The sequence below is a fragment of the Leopardus geoffroyi genome, chromosome E1, assembly GCF_018350155.1.
Source record: "Leopardus geoffroyi isolate Oge1 chromosome E1, O.geoffroyi_Oge1_pat1.0, whole genome shotgun sequence".
Classification (NCBI taxonomy): domain Eukaryota; kingdom Metazoa; phylum Chordata; class Mammalia; order Carnivora; family Felidae; genus Leopardus; species Leopardus geoffroyi.
In genome coordinates this window covers 12,247,617-12,259,839 of record NC_059330.1, presented here as the reverse complement: position 1 = coordinate 12,259,839, position 12,223 = coordinate 12,247,617, and the positions used below count along the sequence as shown (strand labels likewise).

Sequence of the window (12,223 nt, the reverse complement as noted above, 5' to 3'; positions counted from 1 at the left end):
CAGGTTAAAATTTATTAGACATGCTTGCTCGTCTTGCGGGACCCTGGCAGAATTTCCTCGCGATCCAAGGTTTTACTTCTAGGTAACATCTAACACTTGTGGATGTTCAGGTATTATTGCTTATTATCAGTCAGGATGCAGGAAATGCAGCGTGAGGTCAGAGTCGGTCTAGAAGAAAAGGTGAGTTGATTCAAAGAAGAATATTCAGCCACGAACAGTGCAGCTTGGTGGCCAGATGGGGCCAAAGGGGGGTGCCAACGAGAACGCGCCTGCTGACATCCGGGCAATTAGCCGGGGGCTTTCAGAGCAGCTCGGCACTGGGCTCAGCCTGTGCCTTCCCCACCACACACACACACACACACACACACACACACACACACTGCACTGTGCTTTGCTGTGCCTAAGGAGGCACGGTGGTGGGGAATTTGTTTAATAAAACAAATGTAAAGAGCCCAGGCCTCTGGTGGGAGGCACGCCTCCTTCAGGCCATTTAGCGTTCCCGTCTCTCTGGCTTCCCCTCTTGAACGAAAAGGCGCAACACAGTCCCAGCGTGTACCCCCACCCTCCCCACCCACCCGCTTCCCACCCAGCACAGGTCAACGAGCTCGGTCGAGAGCCTGGTGGGACCCTCAGCTTGCAGGTCCTCAGAAACCAGGCGGACCCCTTGTGGTGGCAGCGGGAAGGGTGGGACGTCCAGAGTCATCACGGGGGAGACACGACGAAAACCAGAGAAAGGGAGGAGCGGGCAGCCGGGGAGGGTTTTATTTCTAAAGAAGGGCTTTTGGGAGTTGTGGCCAGCAGGTAGGTATGACTTCACTGCAGGTGTTTAGGTGATGGCGACCTACAGTGGAGACGTGGATAAAGTTGGTGACAGGCCTCCCTCCCTCGCACCTCCCTCCCTCCAGCTCTTTTCTCCCCCTTTGTCTTCTCTCTGCCCCACCTCTCCCCCCTCCTCCGCCTTCCTCCCCGTGCCTTCACCTCTCTCCCCCTTCCTCCACCTGTCTCCCCCCTCCTCCTCCGCCGCTCTCCCCTACCCCCATCTCTCTCCCGGTCTCACCTTGCCCCCATTTCAGGAGGTCGGGCCTCCCTCCTCCGCAGGAGCGCACAGGACCTCAAGGCCGCCTTCCGGGGCGCGCGCGCACGGCTGTCCGATCGCGGTCCGGCCGAGGCGCCCCCACCTCCCAGAGCGCGCGGCGCCGGGGGTCCCGGGCCCGCCCGCGCTCTCCTGGGTGGGCTGCCTGCGCTCCGGGAAGCAGAAGCTGCACGTCTCCACCGGCTCTGGCAACGCGCCCTCCGCGCTTCCAGCTTCCATCCAGTGATCTGACGGAAGGTGAGAGGGCGATGGCGTTGGCCTTGGCCCTGACCCCTTCTCTACCGCCCTGCATGGAGGGGACACGCGGCCGGGCGGTCGGGTTCCTCCGCCCCCGCCGCACAGGCAGCCCCCTCTCCCGGCGCCAGCTCCCCTTCTGCTTGGGGAAGGCTGTGTGGGAACCCCTCCGGGAGTGCCCCTGCCAACCCGATGGCCATCGCCGGACCCCCACCCTTCCTCGGGTGCCCCATCTGTTGTCTCCATGTGGAACCTGATTTCACCAAGACCCAAAAGATGCTTCCCGTTCGGAAGCAGGGCCAGTGCGGGGACAGAGGGACCTCCCGCAGCTGGCCCCACATGCGGTGCAAGTGCCCGTTTCACACTCACCCTTGGAGGACTTGGCCTGGGTCTGACACGGTGCCGGTGAGGGCTGGCAGGAGAACTGGTCCCCTCTCCTCTTGAGGAAGCAGGCCACGGCCAGGAGGAAGCAGCAGATGATGGCACAGAGGCAGAGCCCCAGTGTGCTGTAGACCAGGGCCAGCTGGTCGGCGCTCAGCTTCAGCCCTGGGGCCGGGGGGGTTGCAAGACAGCCATGAGGCCCCGAGATCAGGAGGGGCCCTTCACCGCCCAGGGCCCTTCCCTGAAGTGTCCCCTCCTCGGGCTAGCATCCCCCTTGTCCTACCATCTTTCTTTTCCCTCATTAGACCCAAGCAAGCCACGTGGCCATCCCCGTGCCCCCTTGGAGGGCGGAGCCCCCGGCCCCCGGCCCTTGGCGTGTTGTGGACCTGTCTGGCTCCTGGAGAAGCTGGTTCCCTTCCGCACCCTGAAGTTGGCTCGTGTGGACCCTTTTCTGGACTCCGGAAGAAATCAGCCCCCCTCCACCCCAGGCTGGTGGCAACTTCTTCCAAGACCTCAGAGCTGGATACCTCTGGAGCTCGCCCTTTTTACGTCTGCTCTTGCTACAGGATGTAGATCGGGACACTACCAGCGGTGGATGGAAAAACGGACAGACTATAGTCCCGGGAGGATGTCTCTGTCTCGACCTGGGCCCTCCTGTAAGAGGGGGCCGTCCTGGGGAAGCATACTTTGAGAGTGAGCCGGGCGCAGTTGCTGATGAATCTGGGCCAGCAAACCAGGAGAGTCCTGGGGAGCTGGAGTGGTCACTTTTCTTCCCAGGGCCTTGAGCCTCTGGTTTGGGTGCCAGAGGAAGGCAGCCCTGAGCCGAAGCTGTCCCCTTGAAATTTCTCCTGGCTCCTGGAATTGGGGTGCTCCGTAGGCCCCAGGTAGAAAAGGACAGATGAGCCAGAGTCAGTATGTGTGTGTGTGTAATAGACGCATGGTGTGGGCCCCCCACCGAGCCCTTACCATATACAGGTGCTTCGGGCAGTGTCTCCGTAATCTGAACGAGGACTGATCACCCCACCTTTGGATATTGAGATATAACTCATATGCCATCAAATTCACCATTCTAAAGCGGGCAACTGTGGGTTTTAGTACATTCACAAGGTCGTGCAACCATCACCACTGTCTGATCTGAAGACATTTCTGTCACCCGCGTACTCCCTAGCAGTCACCCCCCATCTCCCTTGCCCCAGCCCCTGGCACCACGAAGCTACACTCCGACTCTGCGGATGTGTCTGTTCTGGACACTTCACACGAATGGAATCACACAATGTGTGGCCCGTTGTGTCTGGCTTCCCTCGCTGAGCGTGTTTTCAAGGCCGATCGTCATTGTCGTGTGTGTTGGGACTTCCCTCCCTTCTGTGGCTGAATAATGTTCCATTGTACCGTCACCCCTCGGTTTGTTTATCCGTCCAGCTGCCGATGGGCCTTTGGGTCGTTATCACCTTTTGCTGTTGCGAATAATGCTGCTGTGAACATTTGTGCCCAAGTGTGCGTCTGGACGCACTCTTTCAGTTTTCTGGGGTGTATACACCTAGGGGTAGAATTTCTGGGCCAGAGGGTAACTCTACGTTTAACTTTTTGAGGAAAAACCAGACGTTTTCCACCGTGACTGCGCCATTTTACACCCCACTTTGCAGGTGACAAGACTGGGATTCAAAGTCACGCTGTCCACAGTCGCAGCTGCTACCGGGGGCGGGTCTGACGGGCTCCAGGCCAGTGCTCCAGGCTGGCCACACACAGGCAGCGGGAAGGGCACTGCCCTCTTCCTTGCACACGCTCCTCAGAGTCACGATTTTTATACAGTAACAGCTGGCAGGTGCCACCTGACATTTACAGAGGGAGAATGGGAGCTCTGGGTGGGCGGTGCTGGCCTTCTGTCCCCTGCCCAGAGCTCAGAGAAGCCACGGAGGAGGGGGATGCAGAGAACCCCCAGTGCGGCTCACCGTGTGCCAGTGCCACAGATCTGGAGACTGAGGCCCGAAGAGGAAAGAGGAACCAAGGGAGGTCACAGGGCCTCGGGCAGAGCAGGCCGGCCATCCACACGTCCCAACCCCCAGGTCTTTCCGTCTGCCTACCTGCTCCTGCTCGCCTCTGGAGTAAGATGACCTCGTACAGCTGGCTTAGCAGGGGAGAGGCCGGCAGCCTCCGCATCAGGGACGGTTGCCCGGCCACCAGATTGCTAAGCACAGATGCACGGCCGTGTGGGTTCAAGGAGGGACTCCAAACATCTGAGTATTTCAGATGTTCTCAGCACAAATTCTAACACCCAGACCTGGCAGCAAGTACACACAGATGGTCCCCAGAGAACCACCTCCCCACAGCCTGCCCTTCAAATCAGGGCCGGGCTGGGCCTCCCTGAAACCTCAGACGGCAGAGGCCATCGGCGCCAGCCCCTCTCTGCGCCCTCCGAAGGCCCGCAGCCCCTGCTTCTGCTCTCTTGGGAACGCTGAGCCACCCCTCGAGAAGGTCAGCTGGAGGGGCCACTTGGAGGCGCCCCTTGGAGAAGTCACGGGAAGAGGGGACCGTGGGGAGGAGCGAGGCCCAGCCATCCCAGATTCAGAGCCCAGCGCCACCTGCCTGTGGCTACAAGGAGACCCCAAGCAGACACCAGACCTGCCCAGCTGAGCCCAGTAACCCACGGAACCACACAAGATAATAAAGCGGTTCTTTGGAGGCCACTACGTTTTCAGTGGCTTTTGGGTGCTGCAGTAAACAACCAAACGGTGACAGTGCTCCTGAGGGGCTGGTCCCAGCTGCTCCTTGCCCCTCTGCCCAGACCAGCGATCTGCTGTTCCCTGCGGCCAGTGGACCTAGTTCCTGCCTGGTGATTGCCGCTAGTACATGCTCTGCAGAGTTCCTGGACCAGGACGAGGAGGGCAGGTTAAAAGTACAGATGTCCCCGGGGCGGCTGGGTGGCTCAGTCGGTTGTGTCCCACTTCAGCTCAGGTCATGGTCTCGCGGTTGGTAAGTTCAAGGCCCGCGTCTGGCTCTGTGCTGAGAGCTGGGAGCCTGGAGCCAGCTTCGGATTCTGTGTCTCCCTCTCCCTCTGCCCCTTGCCTGCTCGTGCTCTGTCTCTCTCTCTGTGTCTCTCCCCACACCTTGAAGACTTCCCCCCACACCTTCTTCTTTTTCTCTCAGGTGATTTGTGTGTGTTGTCTATTCAAAACACAAAACAGCTCGAAGCTGCTCTAGCGGTCCGCGTGTCCAAAGAACCATGTACAAGGCGCACCAGGAGGACAGGGAAGTCATAGAGTTCCAGCAGCTGGCAGGGCCGCTAACGGGAAAGCTGTCCCCGCTGCTTCGTGTGCCACCCGAGTGGGCCCTGCACTGGGTCTGGCAGCGGTGAGCGCCCAGACTCTCCTGGGGGCTGGAGGTGGGGAGTGTGCACTTCTCTGCTCTTTGTTCAATCTCCAAGATCACTTGGGTCCACGACCTCAGAAGTGGCCTTCTGTCGGCCCTCAGTGACCAGGACCCTGCAAGACAGAGAGGCCTTGCCCCGTGCTTCCCTGTCTGCCCCTCCCCCCCCCCCCCCAGCAGCAAAGGGACACAATCAAAAGTTTTTGTGAGAAAAAGGGATGCATTCTCTGTCCTTGTCTGAAAATCGAGCCCTGGGGATACAGCCCCTGGAGGTGCAGTTCCCAGAAACCGCCACCAGGATGCACCACTCAAAGCTTCTGGCTGCTTGGGAGCTAGGCTGGCCCTAGCCCAAGGACAGTTTATTTGCAAGCTGGGTTTTGTTTTTGTTTTGTTTCGTTTTACTGTCTTCAAAGCCCTGTCTTATCTAAAAATAGAATTTCCCCCAGACTGCTGCTGTCCCCAGCTCAGGTTGAGGCTGGCCAGCCGGTCAACATTATAACTGGTCTGTTAGGGACAGAGTTAAGGGACCTTCACATGACAACTTGTCACTTAGAGCAAAGGGGCCTTTGTGGCCCTGGCAAGGGCTGTGCAAGAATCCAGATGCCGCTGCCTCAGCTGGATGCAGCTGAGGGCAGGAAGGCATGATTTTAAGCCTGGGCCCTGCAGCCACAACTGCTTGAGGCGAACGTGGCTTTGGACATTTTACTCTGCTTCCTCAGGCCTCAGTTTCCTCATCTGTAAAATGGGCAATGATATACCGATCAGCATTGTTTGGCATCCATGACGTAATACAAGTAAATACATACGAGGCAGCTGGGCCTGGGAGGACCGGCCCAGCAAAAGTCACCAGGTGTCCCCACGCTGCCACAGCTCAGCTGGCGGGGCAGTTTGTCCATAGGGGAGGAGTGGGTTTGGGGTGGCAATTGCAGGACGCCAGACACGTGGGGGATTTCTGCCCCTCCTCCCTCTGGGAAGACTCTGGGAGCACCTTGTGGGCTGCGTCTGTGCGGATGGCCAGCTCAGCATCCCGGACACTCCGTTTGTCCCTCCTTCCCTCTGCACATGCCGGTGACACTTGGTCCACAGTTTGCCTTGAGGAGGGGTTTCCTGCAGTGAGTGTGAGCCTCGCTATTAGGCTATTGGGGGCCTGCAAATGCCCGCGGAAGGCCCCCCTATTGTGTGTGTGTGTGTGTGTGTGTGTATGAGAGAGAGAGAGAGAGAGAGAGAGAGAGAGACACTTGGCTGCCATTTTGGGAGACAATTTGGGAAAGGATGGGGGGCTCTGTTTCCAGAATACCACATCCCCCCCATTCCTCACACCCCCTCATCAGGGCCTGGGATCCCCGAGTCCCCATTCTTTCTGGGGCCACCCCCTCTGAGAGTGACCCTCCATCCTGCTGGGGGAAGGGCTCCTACACAGACTTGGCCACTGCTCCTGTGCAGCCCCTCTCCCCGGCCCTGGATCAGGCCCATCGGCCTTTCCACTTGCTCAGCCTGCTCCAACTGACGAAGGAAGCCTCCTGCCCCCCGGGCTCTCACTGCCGCTACTGCCCGATTTCCCCACGGTCCTCTCCGTGCCTTCACGTCTAGGTCACTGGTCCACGCTCTCTTCTCTGGCTTCTGCCCCCGTGTTTTATCAAGAGGGTTTTAGTGAGGACCTCAGCTTCGGCCCTGGGGAGAGGGGCATGTGGGGCCTGTCACGGTGGGGTGGGGCTGCACTGCCTCCCCTGAGGGAACAAACGAAAAGCCAAGCATAAGACCAACCCCCAGGGCCACCCTGTGGAGCTGTAGTTCCCAAACCAAAGGAAACCCTGAGCGATTCCTGGGACAAAAGTGGCGTTCTCCCCGACCCCCAAATCCTTCTATGGCTGTGGCCCCCAGTGAGAAAACGGCTGTTCCCCACCCTGCACACGTGACCGGCAAATGCATGAGGCCCTGTGTCTCTTTTTCTTAAAGGTCTGTCGTGCTTCCCGTTTGCCGAGCCGGCGCTCCAGCTCTGACCGCCTTGGGCCTTTTCTCCCTGGGGTGCGTGTGCCCCACAGCTCGGCGCTGCCCCCCCACCCTGGACACTGCGGACGCCCGGCTCCCATGCGCCCTCACCTCCTCCAGCCTCGGCGCCCCCGCCTGTGATCGTCACGGTGGGGCTGTGAGCTCCAGGCCCGGCTTCCTAAGCTGCTCAGTGAACACGCGGGGCCCTGGCGGGCAGTCTGTGCCCCTGTGTCCCCCACCCTGCCCCTGCGCATTCCCATCTGGTGGAATGAGGTTGAAACGGACTGACGGGGGATGTTGAAGGCCTGATAAGGGATTGGACTAAGCATGGAAAGGGAGAGGAAGAGGCCTCGTGGACGGTAAGAGAGGGGCTCCCTGCCTCGCCCCCCACCATTTCCTCAGGTCAGGACCGCCTCCACCCAGGGACGCCTGAAAATGGCCCTTCAGAGGGTCCTCTGACCTCACTGTGGCCAGAACTGGTGGACATTTGCACACTTCTCTGCGGTGTGACCTACTCCTTCCAGAACCTTCCTCCTTGTTTGCCTTTGTGGACATACGGTCCTCTGGGCTCTGCTCTGACCTCCCCAACTGCTCCTTTGCAGTGTGTCTGGGGGAGATTCTACTGACCCCTCAGAGGCAGACCCCTCTCCCATGAAGGCTTCCTTCTCAGCCCTTTTCTCCTCGCACCTCCTGGGTCCCCAGGGAATCTTTTTCATTCTTGGGACCAAAACTGCCACCCTACAGGCCCATGAAATCCAAGTTCTCCAGTGAGATGCTCCCCAGAGCTCTGGACCCATGTGAGGAGTCCTGGCTGCCTCCAAGGCTGGCATCACCTGCCCATGGGGGACCCAACTCAGAGCTCTGGGGTCCCTCTGGTTTCCTCCCCGCCGACCCTGATTCCATGCCCTCAAAGAGATGCCCCCTCGTAACCTGCAACTGTGACCTTATTCGGAAAAAAAGAGCCTTTGTGAGTGTAATTAAGTATCTCAAGAAGAGAGAGTGTGGATCAGGCTGGACCCTAAATTCAATGACAAGTGTCCTTAGAGAGAAGACACAGAGTGGAGCCACAGGAAGATGGGGGCCACCACACGCCAAGGCCCGGGGCCACCAGCAGCTGGACAGGGCGAGGAAAGATCTTCCCCCAGAGCCGTAAGAGGGAGCACAGCTGCAGAGACCTCGATCTCAGCCCTCCAGCCTCCAGAACGGCCAGAAGGACACCTGCGTTAAGCCCCACCATTTGTGGCATGGTGCTACGGCAGCCGCAGGACGCTGACATCGCCAGCCCGGGAAAGGACCCACATTCTGCTCGTCCCACCCAACGACGTCCCTGAAGTGCCAGGCGCGGCCCCGTGCCCCCAAGTCTCAGAGGCAGTTAGGCCTCACGAGAGCCCTGTGTGCTGTCGTGATCACTACAGGTGGGGACAGTCAGGCGCAAGCCATCCAGAAGCTTCCCTGGCTCACCCAGAGCATGGGCTGGAATCCTGGTGCCGGCAGGCTCGCTGGGAGCCCTGCTCCCAACACCACCCAGAGCTCCTAACGTGGGGACCAGGGGACCCAGGGATAGGGTCTGGGGGCTCCGCAGGCTCGGATAAGAAAGATACATCTTTTATTTCACTGATGGCCAACTGAGATTTGGCTTTCGCTTCCACCCTCTGTAGAGGCTGGCCCCGAGTTGTACAAGCAGCGGACTGTGGCTTTGTCAATAGCAGAGCCCCAGGTGTCTGGGCAGCCTGCGATGTTGTCTGCTTCCTGGCAGTTTGAAATCACCTGTCGTCATCCAGCCCACCGCCCCGTCTCGCCATTTAATGCATTGATAGAGAAGCACGCAGATAGAGAAGCATTCTGAGGTTGCAATTTGTGCCATACTTTGGTAATACTCTGATTTAATGTTTAATTTGATTTGATATTTTGAGATACTATATTGACAGTATCTCAATGTCATTGGTTTCTTTGTAGCCCTATGTGCTTTGTTTGATGCCCTTTTTAAAAATTTTTATTTTTGAGAGAGAAAGAGAGAGAGAGAGCGCAAGCGGGAGAGGGGCAGAGAGAGAGGGAGACACCGAATCTAAAATCGGCTCCAGGCTCTGAGCTGTCAGCACAGAGCCCGACGCGGGGCTCAAACCCACAAACTGTGAGATCATGACTTGAGCTGAAATTGGGGGCTTAACTGACTAAGCCTCCCAGGGGCCCTTACACTTTTTAAAAAATGTTTATTTTTTTTATTTTGAGAGAGAGAGAGCGAGCGAGCATGCACATGAGTAGGGGAGGGGCAGAGAGGGAGAGAGAGAGAGAGCTTGCGCATGAGTAGGGGAGGGGCAGAGATAGAGAATCTCAAGTAGGCTGCATGCTGTCAGTGCAGAGTCTGATGTGGGGCTCGATCTCGTGAACTGGGAGATCATGACCTGAGTGAGCTGAAATCAAGAGTCAGATGCTTAACCGACTGAGGCACCCAGATGCCCCTGTTTGATGCACTTTTAAGTTATTCCCAGAAGGGGTCCCCTGGTGCCCGGTCATCCCAGAGGCTGAGTGGCCCTGCTGTGCTCTAGGCCTCCACGGCCACTCAGACGTGAGGGCCCTTCCGTCCCACCGATCCCATGCCAATGTGCCGCCTCTCAAGGACCATCCAAGTCCTTGTCATCTGTGGCCTTCGTTGTTGCTAGAAAGAGGCTCTCACGGCCCCTGCTGCCTTTGCCAGCGTCGAGACACCCCGCCATCCAGTCCCCACCTCTCCCACGACTTCCCTGCCCCCAGCAGCACGTCAGTCTCCCCAGCCTGGCAGATAGGGCCCTCTGTCATGGGCCCTGATCCCTCTCCGGACTCTGTCCGCCCCCTAGCGTGCTCTGCTGTCCCGGCTTCAGCCCTCCCCCCCTCCTCGGGCTCCCCCTCTGGCCCAAAGCTCCTCTCGGCCCCTCATGTCACAGCCACTTTACTCCTCACAACACTTGCACGTGCTGTTCCCCCTGCCTGGAGCAGACTTCCTCCACCTTGTCTCTTAAGCCCACCTTTTCTTTTTAAACGAGCGGTTATGTACACACGGCAGGCACTCACTGACCCCAGTGAGCGTTCTCCTGTACTCTGCACAACAGCCCCACGAAGGTGTGTGACCCCATTCTCACAGAACCAAGGCTCAGAGAGGTGAAGGAACTTGCTCACGGTCACACAGCGAAGGATGGAACCAGGGTCTGGCTCCGCAGCCCCACCCCCCATCACTCCAGTCTGCCCCAAGCCCCCTCCCCCCAGAGAAGGCTGCCTTGCCCCCCATCGCACCCCTGGCTGGGTTACGTTGCCACCACGCACCGCGATTAATTTACCATTTGCGTGAGTCTTGTCTATGTCTGACTCTCCCGTCAGATTGTGACTTCTGTGGGGCGGGGGACAGGATTTGTCGTGCTCTGGACACCTCATGTCACATGAAGGAATGACAACCTGGGAGGGACCCGTGAGAGACCCCGAGTAGGGTTGAGGTGGGGCCTGGTGGGGGTGGGAGTGAGTGGGGTGGGTGGCCGGATTTGTGGAGCCCACAGGGGACGGGATCACATCAGCTCCACCACTGGCCGCAGCCAGAGGCAAGCTTGGTCACGTGACATCCTGTAGTCCACGCCCTCGAACAGGTCCACACCGGGTCCTCCCGGGTTTACAATCCATGCCAAGCCCAGCTCCTGCCCCACCAGCACACCCAGCTGTCAGAGGACAGAGCAGAAGGGACCTAAGCCCCAGGCCTCTGGAGAGACTCGGGCCTGGGGCAGGGCACAACAAGACGGTCTTTAACTCCCTGAGTCCCTGGGAGGGCGCGTGGTGTCCCCTGGCTGTGGTATGCTTGGGGCCGCTAATGCTGCAGGGTCAGGTATGACTCGCCCCCCCACCATGTCCTTACACACCCCCATCCACACATCCTGGGGGATCTATTCCTGGAGCCCAGATGAGGCTCCCAGATTCTACCCGGTGCCCTGTAGGGATGGGGCTTGCGATGGGTCATCACAGACAGGAATAGCTAATCGTGTCCCACGGACAACGGGTTACCCTCAGGAAGCGATAACCCCGTGCATGCCGCTCTGGGAGTTTGGCTCCAGCAGAGGGGATACGCTTTGGGACCCCCCAGGCTTGGCCTGGATCTCAGCTCAGCTCTGCTCATGAACTCAGCGCACAACTCGCAGCAAGTAACCCTAAACTCTGAGACTCCATTTCTTGATCCGTAAAATGGGTGGGATTGATCTGAAGGGGACTCTAGTGCATCAGAGGTGGGAAAGTTCTGGGTCTGGCTGGAAGAATCCAAATACACCGCCAACGGCAGGCTAGACACACAGGTCACAGACACCGGAGGAACGGAGGTGCCCCCCCAGCCCCACTTCATGGTCCCGTACATCTATCCACGTCCTCTGCATGCAGATCTGCAGTTCTCATGAGAAGGGATGCTGTGCCAGATTAAAAGCAGCCACAACCTCACCGTGGCTGCAAATTCTTGGTCTCTCCTCCCACCCAAAGGTGGCATCTCTTTCCCCATCCTTGAATCTGACTGGCTTTGCAACTTGAGTGATAGAAGGTAGCAGTGATGATACAATGCGTGTCCCCAGCCTAGGCAGCTGGAAGCCTGGTGTATTTCTACCTCTTGTACTCCTGCCGTCATCACGAGAAGGACACGCCTTGCCAGCCTGCTGGTCCCAGGAATAGGAAGAGAGATTCGTGGAGCAGACCCACGTCTAGCTGAGCCAGCTGAACACAGCTAACCCCAGCCAAAATCCAGATACAGAAGAATAATAAGGCACTGAGTTTTGGGACTGCTTGTTACACAGCAACAGCTCACTGACAGAAGAACAGAAAAGAGTAAAAGACAACAGTCTAACCGAGGTGAACATGGAGCTGGGCAACCTCCATTATCAGGGTGCACGACACCTGTCCTTCGGTGTCTTGGCACTAAGCTCTGGCATCACAGAGATGATGTCATTGTGAGGAAAGTCACAGCACAGAAAAGAAACCAATCGGGGCCCCAGGGGCCTTCAGGACTATTGTCTCTCCCCTGACAGGCCGAGAGCAGCGTAACTATCTCAAGTGTTTATGGATCCACGTGGCACCCCCCTCCCATTCTTTCCGACACCACGAGCAGGGGGGGTAAGCCAAGAGGTGTTTTCTGGGAGGATCATTAAACACTTTCAATGTTTGGCCCGC

At 58.3% G+C, this 12,223-nt stretch overlaps 1 protein-coding gene across 2 annotated transcripts in view; it reads right to left on the bottom strand.

Moving 5' to 3' along the window:
• Nucleotides 1-12,223, bottom strand: part of TNFRSF13B (TNF receptor superfamily member 13B) — a 37,378-nt gene continuing 25,155 nt past the window's right edge. Inside the window, exons 4-6 of one of the 2 annotated variants that reach the window (XM_045487648.1) lie at nucleotides 1,697-1,873; nucleotides 1,058-1,320; nucleotides 1-841 (exon numbers count right to left, since the gene is read on the bottom strand). In XM_045487648.1, coding sequence (XP_045343604.1) covers nucleotides 1,070-1,320; nucleotides 1,697-1,873 — 428 coding nt within the window. In that variant the 3' untranslated portion in view covers nucleotides 1-841; nucleotides 1,058-1,069. Of the gene's footprint in view, nucleotides 842-1,057; nucleotides 1,321-1,696; nucleotides 2,578-12,223 lie in introns of those variants that run through there. The other variant, XM_045487649.1, reaches the window with a different exon arrangement.